The 21,100-nt window shown below is 44.1% G+C and overlaps 1 protein-coding gene across 2 annotated transcripts in view; it reads left to right on the top strand.

The window, feature by feature from the left end:
• The first annotated feature begins 568 nt into the window (after positions 1-568).
• The window catches only part of ZNF592 (zinc finger protein 592), a 34,506-nt gene continuing 13,974 nt past the window's right edge, over positions 569-21,100 (top strand). Inside the window, exons 1-3 of one of the 2 annotated variants that reach the window (XR_008966284.1) lie at positions 569-723; positions 3,379-5,690; positions 19,344-19,522. Coding sequence is in view for 1 of the 2 variants with exons in the window: in XM_057380512.1 (XP_057236495.1) it covers positions 3,387-5,690; positions 19,344-19,522 (2,483 nt within the window). In the remaining variant the exon portion in view is untranslated. The remainder of the gene's footprint in view (positions 724-3,378; positions 5,691-19,343; positions 19,523-21,100) is intronic. The other variant, XM_057380512.1, reaches the window with a different exon arrangement.

Consider the following 21,100-nt stretch of genomic DNA (forward strand, 5'->3'; position numbering starts at 1 on the left):
CAGGCTGTCAGCGCGGGTGGCGGCGGGCCCGTCCTTTGTGTCGGGTGGGGCCGGCGTGGGCCGGGGGCGGTGGGTGGGTGTGTAGGTGGGTGTGTGCCAGTGTGTATGTCTGTGTGTATGTGTAGGGGTGCCACGGGCCGGACGCGTCGCCAGCCCAGCGGCCCCGTTCGCACCAAGAGCGGCGCCGGACTCATGAAACTTTCAGGGGTGTATCAGCCACGGGTCTCACCTGCCACTAAGTCGCCCTCCGGTTTAGCCCTGGGCCAGCTGCGGCTGCCCCCTGCCCTCCCCGTAGCCCTGACAGCCCTGCGCGGCTGYCTCCCCCATCCCCTGCCCTCCCCGCGCTTCCCGGCTCCAGCTATACCTGCCTTCCCAAGCGATTCCTGTGGCAGGCAGYTCTTCATCCTCTCCTGGAGACACTAGCTCAGTGTGAGCAGCTCTTGGCAGATGTTTTCCCTTGTACACTGTTGTTTTGCAGAATTACCATTCTTTGCTAATGGTAATGTACATGATAAATAATCTGACACAGCAGTAGATTGGAACTAGGTGGTCATCAAGGTTCCTTCCAATCCAAGCTGTTCTATGATTAATTTCCTTCGTCTAACTGGGGTTTCACACTTTACTATTAAATGGCAATCTCAAACCTCCTCTCTGGTTTGAAAGCTGCAGAGCATCTACTTCCAATCTCCAAAAATCCCTGGGAATAGCACCGGCTASCTAAAGGTTTGTATGGATGAGTGCAGGATGCATGTCCTGTGGTGCCTCTCCTTGATTTTGATGCTTATCCATAGCACAAGYCCTGGGGTTTCACATCCTTCCCCAGGGTTTTTGTTTATTTTTTGGATGGCTTGGAGCCTTCTAGGTTTCCTGTGCCCTGGAGAAATATGCTGTAGTGAGGTAGAGTTTGCACACTGAAATACATGCTTTACTCCATTAGTCCTTTGCTCATTCACCTTTTCTATTGCTTTGCAAGTCTCAACCTCCATGTTTTCATTGGATCCCAAGCTTGGGTTCTCAGTCCTTTGCACAACAATGAGGGAGTAAGGACAAAGGTCAGCTTTCCTCATAAGCTACTTTGCATGATTTCCTTTAATATCCATTTTCTGTTTGTTATCTGTGATTAGAGATAAACAGTGCTAAGTGAAAATTTTCAACCTATTTTATTTAAAAATCACTTCTATCAATGAGACACTTATTGTCTAGAATCTGGGTCAAAACTTGCTTTATTTTGAGAGACTGTAGGTTTGTGTATGACAAGTTTAAGACGCAATTTTGTGGACAAATCGGTAGAGACTTGTGCCCTCATGGTTGCAAAGGCAGTAAACYGGCATTTTATAAGACTCAAAAATGAGCATGAATGCTTTTGAAAATGCAAGGTTTCTTCCAAGGAAAGGATATCCTGTGATGCTGCAGATATCTGGGATTTATTTTGTCTTTTTTTTTTTTAAACACAGATACAGAGAGGTGTTCAGAGTGGGAAGGGGAAGGTCAAGAGTGATTGGCAGGCTCATTTTTCTCTGTATAGAACTCAAGCATGCAAGGTTATGGAATGAAGTGTCTTCCTTCCGGCAGGATTTATGTGCCAGAAATTTTGGGAGCTGTGTATGCCTAACTCTCTCCCAGCTGGCACAAGTTTTCCCACCCAAAGGAATGGGAAGTTTCAGGTCCAGCCTTTGCCAACTGCAGTAATCTGTGATGTTTCCAAAGTCTTTACCAAGTGCTGGGGATGTGGATAATCTGTATCATCTGGATTTCCAGGGACTTCATGCCCAACTGCACTTCCTTGAGAGATGTGATTGTAAATTATTGCATAGCCCTCTGTGGACCTTCATGTTTGTGGTTTAATTTAAGAATGAGTTTAAGCTCATCCACAGCAAGCCACTCTTAAGCCAAGCAAATCTCTGCAGAGTATTTTGCAGTCGATGAGCCAAAGCAGCACCTCTGGGACTTGTCTGAAGGAATAGCTRAGCTAAAGCTCGAAGACCACTGTGTCCTTGTGCTCTACGCTGAAGTGATTTCTCCCGGCCCAGCAGTTGTTCCCCATTCCAGCAGCCTGGCCCGAGGGGTTGAACTTTGTTTGGTTTGAATGTGATGCTTGACAAACTTCCAAACCCAGTTGTCAATAACTACAGCAGCCTTAAATCAGGGCCCTTTTGCRAAGACGTCAGATGTCTTCTCTCTTCCTCTGCCTTGTCTCATGGTCCCTCTCTCTGTGTGCACCTCTGCTCCCAGCTCTTCTGTGTTGTCCTGGAATCCTGCCACCCTCTCAGTCTCTCTCGTTTGCTGCTGGCTTTGGCAGTTCTGTTGCAGCCCAAATCAAGTGAGTGTGGCAGGACGCTTGCCTGTGCGTGCTCCTTGCCAAGCAGGAACTGGTGCCCTTCTAGTTCTGTTGATGCACTTTGGTTTTCTTTCCCCTCCCCTACATACATCAGTTCACATAAATTTGAGGTTTAAATAAAACATATTAAAAGAGTTACTTATAAATGTTTGTGAAATCTCTATATTATACCAACTTGAAAATATTTTGGTTTAATGGGGAAAATCCAGTATCCCTGACAGTAGGGAACAGAAAAGTTCTAGTAATTCTGTGCTGTCAGTTTTCATGCATCTCATCAGAGCTTGATTACTGCTGTTGTAGATTGCTGTGTTGAGTATTCCAAGTCCCAAGTACCTTTCTGAAGAGCTTAGAGAGAGCTGGCTGGGATTACAATTTCTACGTACAAGTTGTATATGGTTCTTTATTCTGTTTTGGACAGTTTTGCTTCACTTGGTTACCTAATTAAGGATTGCCTCTGTTTCAAATAACCCTTTCTGGAGCTGTTGCATTGAAATATTTACTGAAGACTTATATTTAAATTGCTCAGGATAGGGGGTCATCTCACTTTTCAGGCCTGTGTCTCTTGGACCACCTGTTTACCCCTGCCTTTCTTCCATGAGGAAGGACTGAATTCTTCACATGTGACTATATGTTGAGAAATCTGCAGCAATTTCTACCTATTAGTTCTACAAAAATCCCAGCCAAACAAAAAAAAAAAAACCCTCTGCTAATGTACTTCAGAATCTTCTGTTGAGGCTCATGATGATGGCTGCTTTGGATTAATGATGCACCTGACAGGTTGAAAAGCTGTCCCCTGCATGAACTCAGTATTGTTTCAAAGGTCATACTTGTATCAGCTCTGTTCTCAGGGATTGTGGGATAAAGGGATGCTGTCTCCCACCATGCTGCATAAAGCACCTCCAAGGAGCAGCTCTGGTTACATCCTGGGCTTTGAGCAGCTGTGATTTTTGTCATAGAAGGTGTGCATGCACATGAGTTAACAAAGTTTGTCCATGGGGGAAATATACCTGACAAAGTATTTCTTGTACTTTTRATTGTAGCTTTCATCATGGGGGACATGAAAACCCCTGACTTTGATGATCTGTTGGCTGCTTTTGACATCCCTGATCCGACTAGCCTCGATGCTAAGGAGACCATTCCATCAGCTGGGGAGGAGAGTGAGAATCACCTAAAGTCATCGGGAATGTGCATCGATGAGAATGTGTCCTTATCCCACTCTCTGCCTCCCTCTGATGCGCCTGTTGTGAGTGTGATAGTGAAGAACACAAGTCGCCAGGAGTCTTTTGAGGCAGAAAAGGAGGGGAATCACCTTGGAACTGGTCTGTTACACAATGGGTTTCGTGGCTCTGATCTGCCAGCTGAAGCTCATGCTTTAGTCCATAATTATGGCAAGTTTGAGACTTTTATTAATGGTGACAGCTCAAGAGGTTACTCTGATAAACTGGACCAGTCAAAGTCAGAGCCACTGCCGACATTTAGTCAGTTTAGCCCCATTTCCAGCCCTGAACCAGAGGATGCATTCAAAGAGAACAGCATTGGGGATAAACCCAAACATGCCCAAACTCCCTATTTTCCACCACCTTCAGTATATATACCAACAGGAGCTTCAGTCCTAGATCATCTTAGGAAGGTGCCAGAGCCCGAATTAAGCATGTTTGATCAGTACTGTAAAAAGGARCAGAAGATGGAAGTCCACTGCCAGCCAGAGAATAGGCTGGAAATGAGCAGAAGAGACCAAGACAAAGCAGCAGAGAGGTTTGCAGAATCAAGCAAGGACTTGGTAGATACCAACAGCTTTCTTGGAGAAGGCTTGGTGTTTGGAGACCTTCCTCACAATAATTTAGGAGATGGCAAGGGGTCTGTGCCTGAGCTAAACATGTCTTCATCAGTACCGCCTCGGCAGAGGCTAAAGCCAACTCATTCCAAGTTGTCATCCTGCGTGGCAGCGTTAGTAGCTCTTCAGGCCAAAAAGGTTGCGTGTATTCCAAAAGGCGATCAGCCAAATTTTACCAAGGAGCCTGGTTCTTTTAAAGACGGGATGAAGGGAAGTCCAAAAATGCCCAAGTCGCCAAAGAGTCCCCGAAGCCCCTTGGAGGTGGTGAGGAAGGCCAGCAAGCAGCCTGAGAGTCCTCGGAGTGTGTGCAGCGACAGCAGTGGGAAAGGCTCTCCTTCCATGGCAGCTGGGTCTCCGCCAGCTATTCCCAAAGTTAGAATAAAGACTATCAAGACATCCTCTGGTGAAATTAAAAGGACTGTAACTAGGATTTTGCCAGAAAACGATGAGTTAGGCAAATCTTCAGAAGAGTCACCTGCAGAAACCTCTTCTGCTGAAGAGTTTATCAAATCTTTCCCATCCCCTGACACTAGTGCAGTTATGGAAAGTGAGGATGGCAGGAATTCAACCAAAAATGGGGCTGCTGTGGCTATCCAGCTGTCAAATGTAACAAGTCCTTACTCAGACAGTATGAAAATGGATATTGCAAACAGCATGTGTACCGTATCCTTATCTCCACTGCCAAACTGTGGCAGTGGTGCCATAAAGGTAGGGGTCAAGAGGCAGCAGCAGGGTATGGTGACACAGCCTTCCAACACAACCACCTCCAGCCTTCTTCCCAAAGCTGTGCACTTGGCAAATCTCAACTTGGTCCCTCACAGTGTTGCCGCTTCTGTTACAGCAAAGTCATCAGCGCAGAGGCGAAGCCAGCCTCAGGTGACACAGATGTCAGTGCCACTGGTTCACCAAGTCAAGAAAGCTGCTCCTATTGTCATGGAGGCATTCCATAAAGTGCTACAGAGTGCCAATCCAGTGCCAATATATACTCCAAATCTTAGCCCCCCRCCTGACACCAGTATTAATTTACCTGCCTCTGGGTATTGTTGCCTGGAATGTGGGGACTCMTTTGCCTTAGAGAAAAGCCTGACTCAACACTATAGTAGGCGAAGCGTTCACATTGAAGTCATGTGCACTCAGTGTTCAACTATGCTCCTTTTTTTTAATAAGTGTAGCTTGCTTAAACATGCACGAGACCATAAGAGCAAAGGATTTATCATGCAGTGTTCTCAGCTGCTCATGAAACCAATTTCCACAGACCAAATGTTTTCACCTTCTCCTACAAGCTCTTCAGCCTCTCCAGCTCCTCAGACTTTGCACTCGTCCTCTCCTCCACCTAAGTCCTGTGCTGCTTCAGGAGGCGGGATTTCTGCAAGCATTCAGCCAGCCTTGCCTCTCTACACGGACCCACAGAGGCTAATTCGTCATGGACTTAAGTGTTTGGAGTGTAACAAGCAGGAGCAGGATTACGCTTCTTTAGCAGCTCATTACCAGAGAACCTCAGAAGATAATGAGAGACTGGTAAGTCATCATTTTAATGTTATTAGTTAAATCTCTCCGAGTTTAAAAAGATTGTCCTCAAGGGGAAAAGTAGGCATCCTGGTGGCAGATGAGTCACTTTGCCTAAACACTGCTTGTGGGGATGATTGGGGATGTGCGGGTGAAGAGACTTTTAGTGTTGTTTGCTTGCCCTCTTTTTACCCTATGCCAGTAAAAAGAGCATAGTAAGGAGACTATGGAGATCTTCGAGTGTCAAAGAAGGGTGCTGGAGATGAAAGATCGCTTGGATGAGGTGTTCTAGAGTGCCACAGGGGAGGATCAGCAGAGCGTTACCTGCAGGAGACTGTGCTGTAAGCGTGGCTAGAGGAGGTTTGACACAGTTTTATGTTCCTTTTTTCTGGAGGTGGTGTGAGAACCCTCCGTGTAATGCTTTGCACATTGGGTGCTGTTGTTGCTGTTGGTGTGGTCAAGTTGTATTGGACAGGCCTGCCGTGGTATGTGAGGTGGGGGACTGGTTCTGGTTATTTTTGCCCTTTGGGTGTTACAGGGCAAGTGGCTACTATGATTGCAGAGGGTGTGGTTCAAGAGCCTTGTTGGTGGCTTCCTGCCTTCCTCCTGTGCTTCCCTGCTCAGGTCTCCACCGCCTTTATGGATCTGGTTGGAATCCCCTTGAATTTAATTCCAGCTTAGGTTTCTCCTGATGAAGAGAAAAGGATGATCATTGTTGTGTACCAAGACCATACACTTTGTTTATGGTTTTTATTTTGTAGGACACACTCTTGTTAAAGTGTTAACCAACCTGTGGTTGAGGAGGAATCCTTTCTCCTTATCTCTTTGGTTGAGGTGAAAGCTTTCCAGGTTGGTGTGGCTGCCAGCAGAGCTGGCTCCCAGTGCAAGGGCTCCACACACTAGGACTCTATGCCATCATTTGGGAAGATGACCACATCTCTGCCATGGCTATCAGAGCACCCATACTCTTCAAAGCCTCCCTGTGCTTCTTGAATGGCTTGCAGGAGTATTGAGGTTGCTGTGGTCCCATTTAGATGCTTTGTTATCTTAAATTTATCAGCCACAAAAAAAAATAGATTATGGCTGAAAGGTTTTGATGTCATAAAAAATGGCAAGACCAGAAGGCATCAGTGTGGCCACATATTCACATTGCTTGCCCGAGGGATGCCAGTGAGTACCACACCCTGTCAACAACTGAACTTACTTTTCAACCATATGCGTTTTTAGGAAATGTCAGCTGTCTGGCATTAAAAATTCCAGGAGAAGGGATACAATGAATGCTCCAAAGTGAGCTAAAATGTTAATCGGTGCCATTAAAAGTGTATTTCCTATTTCTGTTGTGGGATTATCAATTCAAGAGCTCCTTAAAGAGGGAAAGAATGTGTGATAATAAGTATTTTTAGCTTGTAATCAAATAGTTTATTCTGTAACTTAACCAAGAATAGAGTTTAAGCCTCTCACTTCAAGTCGTTCTGCTAGATGTGAGATTATTTTTGCGGTATTTTTCTGAACAGAAGCATTGGAAAAAGAGACTACTTTTGAGATGTGAAACGAGCTCCTCCATGTTTGATCTTCCCATACTTATACTCCACAGGATGCATGCCCTGCTCTGGGAGTCCTTTCCCGCTGTACCTGCTGTCTTGCAGGCTGCCCAGTGGTACTCCATGCTGTTCCCAAGATACCTGTTTCAATGAAGTTGTTACATTTCTAAAGGAAATAGGCATTGTGCCCCATTCCTGTAATCGTGTATCTGGATTTAGCAGTAGTTGATGGAAGCCATCCCATTGCCTTTTACTGGAACCCAGGTGTTTGGTGTCACTGGGCTGAGAGGTAAAAGGATGGGTGCAATTCTGTAATCTCGTAGGGGTCCCTGATTCTCTGAGCTGTCCAAGGGGAAAGGTATGGATGGCCTTCACATCAAATGTTCCATGTGAATAACACAGTGTAGCTCCCACCAATATTGAGGTCTGAGAAGCTGAAGGTTTTGAATATCAGGTACTAATGAATGTAATACCATTAATCATTGTACAAGAAGGTTGGTAGGTAAAGCTGTTGTAATGTGTGTCATGAGCTCCTGTAACAGGAGAATGTGGCCACCCCTTTCTGAGATGATAGCGTGACTCTGCATTAAATTAATTCCTTGGGTTACTCTTTCTAGTTTAGTCAGAAAAATAAGAGAAAAGTTAGTATGAGCAGGAGAGGATCAAGTGACTGATTTTGTAAGCACTTTCTTAGATGGTAGAAATGGTTGAAAACACTGGTTTCCATCTCCAGAGTTGTGCCAGGARCTTTATTTTTGGGGCAGTGGCAGAGATTGGGTGTAGAGAAATTCTTCCATGTGTTGGGATGAGGCCCTGGCACGAGTCGCCCAGAGAAACTATGGCTGCCCCATCCCCGTAAAGGTTCAAGGATGGGGCTTGGAGCAAGTCCAGTGGAAGGTGTCCCTGCCCATGGCAGGGGGTGGAATGAGATGGTCTTCAAGGTCCCTTCCAACCCAAACCAGGCTGGGATTCTCTGATTCTCCAAAATTGCATTGCTGAGAAAGGCATTCATATAGCACCTGTAGTGAATATATTTTGGTGCCCTAACAGTGATTCAGAACCACTATGTCCACAGGGCAGAAGGTGTTCATTTACCTAGTGGTACATCTAATTAAAACCACAGTCCACACCAGTTGTCATGTACTGTGCTTGATCCACAGCACGCTGCAGTGCCGGGACAATCTGTCAGGATGTAGAAATAGTATTAATAGTTGTAGGAAAGCTTGGCTATAAACCATATCCCTAGATCTTTAGAGACTAATTATCTAGAGTTTTACCACAATTTTCTTCATTTGACCAAAAACTGTGGATTTCTTCCTCTATACCTGGTGTCTGTCTCAGTGTATTGAAATGATAGTTTAGAAGTGGAGTATGGGGTGGGTGTGATTGTCATATTTTCTTAACGCTAGCAAAAAATTGCATTCTGATAATTTGGAAATTTTTTTCTATTTTTTTATTTCTTACTTAATCCCAGAATTCAGGCACAAACTGTTTGACATACCTCCTTGAGAAACGATGAGCCACTGATGTTTTCCACATGTAACCATGGCTTGATTTATGCCTCTTAAAGAGCTTCAAGAAGTAGCAGGGCAGGTCCCCACTGTATTATGGCCAAAAGCTTTTAATCTGTGACTATTCAGATGCTTGGTACCAGATTGTCCCTAAAAACACGGATTCTTGGAAAGGGTAGATGAATGTATAGTGAAAAGATTAACTTCATCTGAAGGAAAAGGGTAAAAGCAATTTATCTGCAGCACCTGGGTTTGTACTAGAAGGAGAATACTGTATTGTGGAAAATAAGCCAGGTGATTTTTGATCTATGTTCTTGGAAGCTCTTCTGTTAAATGACCCCAAATCTGGATGCACATCCAGTGTGACTGTAACTTGAGAAACCAAACAGGCTTTGAAGTGTTCAGTTATGGTGCTTGTAACTCAAAAACTGTTTTGGACATGGCTTTGGTGTGACACTTTGCTAAGAAGGAAGGGCTGATCCAAYGGAGTTGATGGAGAAAAGAAATAGCAGGAAAGAGACTTACTTTTCAATATGTTGCTTTCAGTTACCCAGAAAGTGAAGGACGAACATGCTGTGATAAGAGGCAAGAATGATTGGATTGGAGAGGGGGAAGAGCCTAAGCTGGCTCTGCTCCATGAGAAAACTTATCCTGTGTTGATACTTAAGGCTTTTCACTTTAATTGGAATTTCTTACCATGACTTTGTGAATTACTCTGACATTTTCAGGTTTCCCAGAGCTGTTTAAAAAGGGGATTGTTAGATTTTCTCTTTCTCCTAGATGGTGGCTTGGGAAATACTTGGTGTTACATTTCTACATGGCCCTGGGCAAATCCCACATTAATAGGATGGATAATGGATAAATTACTTCTTGAGTGTGGCCAAAATGAGAATGACATGGCTGGGTCAGTTCTGTTGCAGGAGGAAAGAAAGATAGGAATGTGGTCTGGACAGCAGGGAAAGGAGACGATTTGGAGCAAGTGTGAGGAAGAGAGGGGGAAGATGCTGTGGTTGAGAAAAATGATTGAGAGCCTGACCTTAATGTTGTATTTTAAACATGTACATGATTGCAGTTGCTCAGAGTACAGCAGGGAAATCCTGCCTGTTTTATTTTGGTACAGAATATGTGTAGGATGAAGGCAGTTCCTCCCAGCTGAATACTGTGGGATGGGATCTCCATGGCTTGCAAGGAGGACACTGGCTTGAATAATCCACTTCAGAAACAGAAAGAACTCGTTTTATTAGATGTGTGTTTTGAGTGGATCATCTTAATGGATCACAGTGACTTTGCCTTTCTCTGGCAAGTGGTGAGCCTAATTCTGCAATTTTTGCAAGYTTGTGAATCAAATTGCTCAATGGGACCTGCGTACTGCTTTTCCATCGCTGAACTGTAAGAGGGAAACAGTACGGGAATTTGAATAGCTGGTAAATTGGATTTTGTTCAAACCAGAAGCTGTGCTCTATGTAGGCATTATACTTGTCCAGGTGTTGAAAAGGTGGTACCAGATGTTTCATGTAACTTCAGGTCTGTTTGGTCTGATGCAGTGTTCTAGGGCAAGATTTTTTTTTTTTTTTTTGGCGGGGGGAAGGATATTTAGGTAGGTGTAATTTATGCCAAATTAACCTGATATATATTTATCAGGTAACCTTATATATATCTATAATTTGTTTTTGGAATAGAGAAATAAGTGTATCTTTATCTCCTTGATGTTCAGTGAGATGGTTGTTAGAGTGCTGCATGGTGAATGGGTGTACTGGAGAAGTTGGATTATGAGGTTGGAGCAGAATGAAGTAAAATCCAGGAAATAATTGCAGCTTGGATCAGGTTTTTGTGAGATCCCCTGAGGGATGATTTTGGGTACCTCTGGGCTTAATATTTGTGTTAAGRAGACCTTGGAGGATAAATGTGTAAAAAAATTTGCTGAACCAAACTAACAAAGTAAGAAGGCATGGGAAATGGGGAGTATTTTACAGGAGGCCAGGGATGATCTTGAAGACTGTGTAGGAATAGGATGAAAAACAACCAAAGGCAGGATTTTTGATCTTGAGAAGTCCTYGAATGACTGAGGTGACATTATTGTGCAGGTGACTTATGTCAACCTGCAKCATCAGTCAGGGCTGTGGTAATGCTCCCTCTTGCTAGATATAACTGAGCTGGAAAGGAGTGTGTTGTTTTGTTTAATCAGGATAGACTGGAATAAGTGAGGGAAGAATTACCAGAAATGGAAATATGATCTCTAAAGGGGAAATTAAAACCCCYTTATGAGTTTAGCTTGGCAAAGGCCTGGTAAATGAAGGTAGGTCTCCTTCAGCAATGAAGCAGACATAGGATTMAGGTGAGCATAGTGGCACTTTTTTMCCCACCAGAAACWAAATATGCCTCAAGAGAAGTTCTTCCTGAACTCACAGGAATTGCTCTGGGCAGTTTTTTGTAGCTTTTTCAGGGCTCAAATTACAGGGCGGGAACAAAGCYCGTGCAGCTACTGGTGCCTGCATTTAGGATGTGCTTTTCATTRCAATGTCCTCCATATCCTCTCTCACCCTGTATTCGGTGTGTTGTTTGTAGAAAGGAGCTTTTAAATTTAGGGGCAATAATGATGCAAGAACAGACTGAAATAGATTTACACAGAAAATTAGAGGACAGTCTGTAATCATCAGAGGAATGAATTCTGGAAGAGGTTTGTAGCAGAAGTTACAGAACAAAAGACAAACTAGTTTTGAGATGGAGCTTATTTGTTTTCTTGGCAAGGACAGGCCAGTGCACAATAATGTGCAAGAGTTCAAAGTACTTTCTGACCCTCTTGGACATAATTGTCCATCTGCTGGTAACCAGAGATTTTAAATTCTTTTTTCTTTTCCTTTCTTTTTTGTCTTGACCACCCAAAATCCACCAAGAGTTAAGAACTTGAATAAAGTACAAAATATAAACTAGGGACCTCTGAATTTTCTTGGACCTTTGAGCTTTTGTTCTCCATATTTTTTTTTCTTTTGTCTTTTTTTTTTTTTTTTTTTTTTTTTTTTTTCAGTAAGAATTTTTCAGTGAGTTGTGACGTGTCCTGTTTACATACCACCTACAGTGGACTTCTTTAAAAGCAATTTTATTGCTGCCTTTTCTTTTTCTTCTTCCTTCCTCCTCTTAAATCAATGCTTTTAATTTATTGGCTAAAACTTGCCAGGAGCTCGTAAGACCACATGCTGCCCTGGTAATTTCCCAGCAGCAAAAAAAAGAAAAGGCAGCAGCTGTATTTTTCCTGTTTTCCCCTTCCTTCCCCCCTCCAAGTTTTAATTTAGAAAACAAGAGAGCTGAAAATGAGCAAAAAATACCCTTGGTCCCATAAAACACTGTTTTCTCCCTGTCCCAAACCAAGAGCAATGAATGCAGTCCTTATGTACTAGCAAGGATGGATTTTGTTTTGTATGGAAATTTTCCCTGTGGATTTTGTAGAAGCAAAGGTATGGAAGATCTTACGATGAAAGTGTGTTGGGGAATGAATGGAGCTCCAGGCAGGGATCGCTGGGAGTGAAGACAAAGAGATGAGTGGCAGGATAGCAGAGCTTGCACCTGAGGCCAAACAAGAGCATTGGGATGAAGAGTAGAGGCTGGGGAGGAAGAAAAGCCGGGGTGGAGCTCCATGGTCTGCTTAAATCAGTGTGTGATCTGCTGCCTTGAGGCAACAACCCCACCCTCTCTCCTCCTTCCCCACCTGTGCCTGGCCCTAGTGGTCCTGCAGCCCCTCGGGGACTGAGAACAGCTGGAGGGAAGAGGAGAAGGAGTAGGGCTGTGAACTGGGGGCCAGGACATGGCTGAGAGTGGGGAGAGGGGGACAGCTGGAGACAGGAGGCTGTCCTGACTGGGATGGAAGYGGGCTGGAAGCTAGTGTCTGCTGGCACTAAAAGGAAATGTCTTGCTCCTCCATTCTTCTTCCAGCTGGGCACGTATGATGCTGCCCCAGGCAACCTGGAGAGTATCAAAAGGGACTGCCGAGCTCTGGAGGTGACATTCAGGGAAGTGAGAGCCCAGGTAGTAGTCATGGTCTACTCAGTCCTGCCATGAGAAGGTGCCCTCTGATGCACAGACCACGGGCAATAAACACAATCTTCAATCCAGAGAAGCCATGGCTGCTGCATCCCTGGAGGTGTTCAAGGCCAGGATGGGGCTTGGACCAACCTAGTCCAGTAGAAGGTGTCCCTGCCCATGGCAAGGTGCAGAATGAGATGMGCTTCACCATTTAACCCAGACCATCCTGTGATGTATGTGCAGGTCTCTGGTCATGATGGCATCACAGGAAAGAGATGGGATGTGTTGCATGACTGGAGTGTTGTGATGGAGGGACACAGGCTCTCTGGAAAGGACAGGCCAGGAAGACAAGAAATTGGAGTGCAAAGTGAGAAGAAAAAGGCAGAGCTAGGAGGCTGTGAGATGATCACGAATGGGCAGGAAATTAGCCCTGCAGGATGGAGAAAAGAGCAGAGGCCTTGAATGTCCCCATTAAGAAAAGAGAGGGAATGTGTGCTGTGTAGTGTATGGGGTCACACTGGTGACTTGAAAGTGCGGATGTGAAAACTCATTTAATCCACTAAGAGATCATTTTAGCAARTGGGGAGTTCAGATTTCTAGCTGTAACCAGGTGCCCACCCAGCCTTCCTCCTCACACTCTTCCCCTGCTCCATCATGGAGTCCTTCCCATGGGAAATGGTCCTTCACAAACAGCTTCAGCATGAGTCCTCACCACAGGCTGCAGTTTTTCAGGATCTGCTCTGGGATCCTTTCCATAGGGTGCAGTCCTTCAGGAACAGGCTGGAAGAGCAAGGGCCCCCCATGGGGGTCATAGGTTCTGCCAGGAAACCTGCTCCAGCCAGGGCTCTCTCCATGGGCTGCACAGTCCTTCAGGGCACATCCACTGTCCTCTGTGAATTAGAGGGGGACAACCTGGGTCCCCATGGATTCATGATGGTCTGCAGGGGGGCCTGCTCTGGCATCTGGGTTGTTTCTCTCACATCTTCTCACTCCTCTCTCCCAGCTGCTGCACAGCATCTTTTACCCTTTCCTATTCTGTTATCCCAGAGGTGCTGCTCAAGGGCTTGCCCTTCACACATGACAGGCCCATCATGGAGCTCTGCCTGACATTGTGGTGTCCTCTCAAAGAGGCCATCGCTGCAGCTCCTCCCTACCAAAACCCTGCCATGTAAACCCGGTACAGTGGGTCAAAAGARAAGATGTGGAAACTGAAATTCTTGAAATTACAGCTGAGATCACAAAGAGAAAAGCTGCAGATTTAGCARATTCAGAAGTAAGCTGACTTGATGCAATGTTGTCTAAGATGTGTGTTGCTGTGATGCTGGTGGATTTTTCCATTGCAATTCCACTTTGTTTCTCTAAGCTGTCACATTTCTAGATTTACACTGACATTTCAACCAGGGATTTTTCCATGTACAAAAAAAATGGATTTTGTGTTTATTTAACAGCCTTAGTTTCCAGAGATAAGGTTTTAGTCAAGTGCCCTTTTGAAGCTTRACCATCCTGGTGTGTTGAGATGACTGAGATGTGTGTGTAGGAGTTGGTCTTGGTGAAGGTCTGAGGAGGACACTGGATTTGGGAGTGTTGAAGAGTTAGTGATGTTCAGGGATGCAAATACAAAGTCAACAGGAGGAGGTGGGATGCAGCAATGAGGCTGAGGATGAATAGGGTTTTTGTCCTATYGCACCAGATAACAGGGTAAGGGGGAGTGAGCTGAAGGTAGAACAGAGGACAGATGGGAGAAGTTTGGGATTAAAGGGTGTTTTATGATCATGTCATTTGGCTGAACATCAGGCAGGCTCCCTCAGTGACATTGGCTCCTTAGGCTGACAAAATGTGCCACTATAACCTAAGGAAACARCAATAGCTGCTGTGCTTGGGCATGGCAACATAGGAGTGTTAGTTAGGATAAAATATCTACATTAGGACTGGCCTTGATCTATATTTTGTCACTGAAACTTGAACACACTGGTTTTAGGGTATCAGTTGGGTTCTAGGTTTTTTCTTCTTCAAATGAATAATTTTGAGTTTCTGTTGAAGGGGTTTTTTAACCATGAMTTGAACATGTTAATGCAATGATGCCTGTTCATTTTGAGAGACCCTGGGCAGGAGGATAGTTCAATTATCACAGTGACAGCAGATTCACTTCTCTGCTCACTGCTTSTCCTCACATTGGTAAAATGTTGTGTAGCAGTGGTGTCACCTGGATAGTTGAAATGAGTCAAAAATAGCCCTCCAAGCATCTGGACCTGACTGTAGTGTGGCCCACAAACAGTCATCCAGGAGGGATGTGGGAAGGGGAGCACAGGGGGGCAAAGATAAAGTTCTTGGGACCAGCTGTGCTCCCAGAGCCAGCACATCCCACCGCTACAGCCAAAGCATCCCTGCTGAGGATGCAGATTGCTGGCATTGATCCCAGCCAGGCAGTGAGGGAGAACTACTGAGAAGTTAAAGGTTAACTTTAAGTAGCAATTGGTCACTACTTTATTTTTATAGCGAGAGGATCCTGCTAATAATCTTTGTGATCCCTTGTCTGCTCCTGCAGCTCTGCCTGAAGCAGAAAAATTATAGCYTGCAAAAGGCTGGATTTGTGACGAACTGGGGCCTCAGGGCACCAATGATAGGGCGTTTTCAGCTTGAACATATTAAGGGCAAGTATTCTTTAAAATATTAATAGTCTGCAAATATAATTTCTGTTCCCCTATGACTGTTTCACTTTGAGTCCTTAGTAATTTTTTTTTCTTTTTAGAGATAATTTGGCTTGTGAAACCTTCCTCTTCCCTAGCCCAGGTCCCATGCCATAGGGTTGGTGCCTAAGTGTTTTTAACTGAAACTCCGTGATGATCATGTCAAGGAGGAAGGACTCTTGACATCTGGGGGCAGCTCTTAAGTAGRTGAGGACTTCATCATCATCACTTAACTCTGAAACAGCAAAGAGACTAAAACTGGTGGCCTGTTTCTTTGCTCATCCTGAAGCCAGTTCCCTTTCCACAGGCRTTGTCCAGGGCAAAACTGTGTGTTACTATAAATGCCCTGATTTGCAAACACCTCTGTGGCTACAGGGTTTGGCTTAACAGACAAACTTTCTTTGAGTAGCATATTTTTTCAATCTTCACTGTAACTCTGTGAATATTTAAGTTTTTTTCCCCTTTTGAAGAAACTAATAAGTAAAAATGGGAATCATCTCAAATATTCCAAAATGGCTGAGCTTCTGAGCATTTGTGCGTGAATATGACTTGTGGAAAAAAACTCCAAATGAAATGTGGCAGGCAAACCGGAATTAAAGAAAACTTGTAATAAATAACTCTTGATTAAAGCGTAGGCTATGAGAGTATATGAAAAACACAGACATTACACAACTCAAAATCCTGTCCTAGTAACATGCTTTAGAAATAACTGACTAATGAATGTCTCAAATTGCTGCCAGACTTCTTTGAAAAGTCATGGAAAACTAGGAGAGAGATAAAAATGTGACATCTGGAACCAAGTTATAATTTCTCATACGAAGCAGAAGAGTTGCAAAAGGAAAAACCACTCTGTGTCCAAGACTAAGTGCTCAGTGGGGAGCCCAGCGTGGCTGCACGTAAGCTCCTGACAAGTGCAGCAGCTCCTGGTGCAAAAGGGATGAGCAGAATCTTCTGTAATACCCCCTGAGCAGGATGTCTGGCCTTGTGTCTTCTGCAGGTGTTGAGAAAAGGGTGAGTGTGAGTATGAAAATACCAGTTATGTTTTTTTTCTCTTCCTGGAACTTTCCTCAGTTTAGTATGTTCCTTGCTTGATTCATTTTATTACCCAGTTACTCAGCCCTGCATGTTCTTTTTGCAGCCAGCCCTCGTGTTCAGCTTTTATCTGTTAACATGCTGAGTTACTGGGTTATGCTGTTTAACTTTCCCACATACTTTGAGGTTATTTTGAAGAACCCAAATGCCAGCAGAACTTCCTGGGACCTTGTTCCATCAAAGGACTGTTTACTCTTTTCTTCTAACCACTTATTTATCCAAGCAAAATCCTTCTCTTATGTGGTGGCACCTTAGTTTCCTCAAAATCCTGTAGTGAAAGATCTTGCAAAGCTGTTCAGGAAATCTGAGGAAGCCTGACCTGTTGCAGTTCAGATCTTYCTTACCCATGTGGTTGTTGACTCCTCTGGAGTGGTTCCATGTGKCCAGAAGGGACAGAAACTGCACTGACTTTTACAAAGTCCAGAAGTAATGCTGCTTAAGGATGACAATTTTCCTTATTCTTGCTTATTCATTCTTGTGACTGATCACTCTTCTTTGTSTCTTTACTGCCCAATGTCTTGACTCTTCTGCAGGACAATCCAAATTTGAAGGCTTGGGCTGATTTTGGTCCCCCATGCAGTATGTGGTGTCAGTGTGGGAATCCTTCCAGCTCCTTCCCTGGTGTCTGCAGGAGCAACAAATTCATTTAGCCTTATCCTCGCTTAGTCTTGCTTTTTATTGTCATATCATGTGTCCACACTGTCTGGCAGGCTTCCTGCCCAGCCTGAAGTAGATAACAACAGTTCTCATGCCTCTTCCTCCCATTCTACAAATTCTCCTTCCCTATGCTAGCRTGGTTTTGGTCCCTGTGGAGCCTTTCACACAACGCAGGAGGTGATGGGAGCTCTCTGCTTCTCTGACATCCCCAGGCAGCAGTGCCCAGGCATGGAGCTCATCAAATGCTGGGTGGTTTTGGCATATTTTAGCACAAGAACACACAGAATGGTGCAAGTTCAGGTTTTCAACGTGTGCTGATTGATTTTGGGAGCAGTAGGTATGGCATGTGGGGGAGGAAGAGGTGAGCCACAAACTGACTTAAAATCAAAACTAATTTGGCTTTGACAAGGCAGGATCTGGAGACAGTGTTTCTCACTGAGTTACAAGGGCAAAGGTGCTTTCAGCTCGTGTTTGTGCTGACTCTGCTTTAAATGCTAGTTGAGATCACAGCAAGAAGAGTCTCATTTTAACAATGCCAGGGAGATAAATTTTCCATTGCAAATCTCAAGCCAGTTAGAAAAAATGTTATAAACCACAATAAAACAGCTCTTATTATTGCTTACTTATTGATAACTACTCTTACTTACTACTAATTTATTGCTTATTACTTAACTTCTTGTAGCTCTTAGTTGGGGATTTGAGAGCGCATTGGAGAATTAAGCATCCTGCTCAGCTCCTCACAGAGAGGTCCTAGGGGTTTTTCTGTTTCCCGTTTTCCCATTCCCCTGGGTCATTAGCACTGTTTTTCTTTGCTGAAATTTGGGAACTTCTGCAGCATTTGAAATGCTCTTGAATTTCCTTTAATTGCATATGKGTGGGTACATGGGGGTCCTACCACGTGGTTTTTCTACTCATTTCTCTCCTTCCTGGAGAAGTCTTTTCTCCTCTAAACTTAAGTTGCAGTGTATCTTGGATCACRTGTCTGAAGCTTTTAATGTGTTTGGCAATTCTTGCAGTTTTCACTTTTGAGGGCCTGATTTTTTTATTCCCTTCCACCCCATGAACCTTTCAGGTTTGTCATAGCTTTGCATTTTATTGTAAGTGATGCTTTCACTTACCTCAGGGGTTTTGACAGTTCCCTGATGGATGTTATGCAGTGTAACATCACAGAGGTGCTGCATGAAATAGCATGGGAGGGAGTTGGCCATTCATTTTATTTTTTGTGAGATTTAGGGGCTTCTGTCCCAGGTTTCTGCCCTGGCTGCCAGCAGTAAAGTCCTCAGAAATTTAGTTAAATTACCTGATTTGATAATCCATAATTGTTGTTCGTTCTTAAGTTAGAGGTGTTGTTGTGCATGGGATTATTAATGTCCAGAGAGTTTTTGCTCCTGGAGGGCTCAGGGTGGGCTGGGGTCTACTCCAGCTCTACTTCTGCTCAGGCATCCAGTAATGTGCCTCCTACAGAGGTAGCTGCTCTTGGGCTTTGAAGGAATAGAGAGTTGAGACACCYGTGAAAAGGAGCAGAGCAGTTTGATAGTGTGTGTATAAATGGATTTCATTAAGGATGAAATAGGGAGAGAAAATGGCTTTACATTATTTCTAGTAAGCAAGAAGTTTCTGTAAAGGAAACACACATAGTTTGTGGTCTTGGAAAGTTCAAGTTTCATCTAATACAAAGAAATTTTGCAAGAGACACAGCAGTGGTTTTGAAGGGGAAGGTGCATGTCAGGACTGCACTGCCTTCAGCAGCCGGGGTTTGGAGTTGGGCAATAATTTTCTTGCTTTTTTGCAATGTTTTGGTGTGGGAGGGGGCTTATTGAGAAAAATGCTCTCCTTCTCAAGTCAGGAAATGAAAGTGCTGAGCATTCAAAACATCATCAGAGCTAAGAGGTGAAAAAGTTTGCTTTCCTTTTTCCTGGGGAAAAAAGGAAATAAACCATAGAGCATRCGGTTTAAATAGTGAAGTTTCATTTGGAATGCTTAACTTTGGAAGATGTTGGGAAAAGATGATAAGGAGACTAGTTAAAGAGCTCCATAGATTGATGCTGCTTCTAGAGGAATATGCCTGTGCTTCCTTTATACCTGGAAGTTTCCTAGGGTGAATTTGGAGATAAAATCTAAATAGAGAATAACTAACTAATGTAACCTTTCTTCCATCAGACATGTCAAGTGTGCCAGATGATGCTGCCCAACCAGTGCAGTTACTGTGCCCACCAGAGGATCCACGCTCACAAGTCCCCATACTGTTGCCCCGAATGTGGGGCTGTGTGCCGCTCTGCCTACTTCCAGACCCACGTCAAGGAGAACTGTCTGCACTACTCCCGCAAAGTTGGCTTCAGGTGTGTGCACCTCCACAGGCTCYGTGGGAAGCTGGGATTTACACCTCTGCAATTTGGTTGTGCTTGTGTGGTTGTGGCTGTYCCTGTCTCGGCTGTGCTCCCTCCCAGTTTGTTTTGTGTGTCTTCTCAATGACAGAGCAGGAGACCCACACTTAAAAAGAAAAGTCCTTGACTTAGAACAAACATAATTTAGCAAAAACCAAAACATCAGTGTGTTATCAACATTATTTTCATTCTGAATCCAAAATACAGCACTGTAGCAGATACTCAGAAGAGATTAACTCTATCCCAGCTGAAATCAGGACACCCATCCCTGSAAGTGTTCAAGGTCAGGTTGAACAGGGCTTGGAGCAACCTGGACTAGTGGAAGGTGTCCCTGCCCATGGCAGGGAGTGGAACAGGATGAGTTTTACAGTCCCTTTCAACCCAAAACATATTGTGACTGTGAAATGTGTCTTCCTTACAGCAGAAATGAAAGCGGATGTAGTCGCGGCCTGGTGTGGTTTTCTGCATGACAAAACACATTTGAAATGGGAAATTACTAACTGGATTTAAGGGAGGTTTCTGAGAGCAGACATTATTTAGTGGCATCTTTGAGCTGGAAAGCTCTTGTATTGAATTCATGTTGCAGCTGCATGTCTCAGGATTGATACTTAAAGCAAAAAGATTGCAGATCTTAATCCTCTAAATCTCCTTAAGGCTTGAATTTATATTTATGTCAGTTGTAATGGGCTGAGGATGTGTGCCTTTATGAGAAGGGCATAGATTATTTCCTTCTATGCCCCTGCAACCCTCCAGACACTTCTCGTGAGCTGAGACAGGTGGAGGAAGGCTCCAAAGGTTCTGCATGTGGTACAATATCTTTTCTCCAGCTAAACTGCTTGCTCTAATAAGACGTTACTTTTCCCTACAAGCCTTCCCTCCTTGGCATGTTAGGATCATGCTAGCTGCAGCACAGCTCTTAACAAACGATGATTTGCTTGGGAGATGAGATTGGGTGATCTTTTGAGTTCCCTTAAAGCTCTGTTTYTTCTCTCGGTTGACATGAAATACTCTGAGTTTTCAAACAAACAGGGCAGTTTTTGCTCTTGGAGCTGTTCTTTTAAGATGTCTGCAAATTCAGGAAGCTCTGCTGTGTGGTTTGGTCTGAATCACACTGAGGTTTTCAGGGCTTTTTCTTTCAACTGTGAAGACAAGAGGCGCATAACAAACTGATTCTGAGTTTAATTATGTACAGATAAGGTTTTTTAATGTGGGATCTGATTTCAGGAGACCCAACCCACAACAAAGAATTAATTCCATCACAAATTAAATGGCTGTGACATTGGGGCTGTTTGAAAATGAATTAATTTGGGCAGGAGGAAGGCTGGAGGAAAAAATGTTTTCCCTGTGATGGAAAAATGGGAATGAAGTAGATGTCAGAAAATTAGCTTGGGTTTGGTGCAGTTCTTGGGACTTCAGTGGCACCTGGGAATCCAGCAACGAGAGCTTCCATCTGTCTAAAGATGTCATYAGCAGATACCTGCTCTCTGTGCCAGGAACATTAATGAAGATCTAAACCAAGGCAAAGCTCACAAA

The sequence above is a fragment of the Malurus melanocephalus genome, unplaced genomic scaffold (genome assembly GCF_030028575.1).
Source record: "Malurus melanocephalus ecotype Western Australia unplaced genomic scaffold, MMel_1.1 scaffold_457, whole genome shotgun sequence".
Taxonomy (NCBI): domain Eukaryota; kingdom Metazoa; phylum Chordata; class Aves; order Passeriformes; family Maluridae; genus Malurus; species Malurus melanocephalus.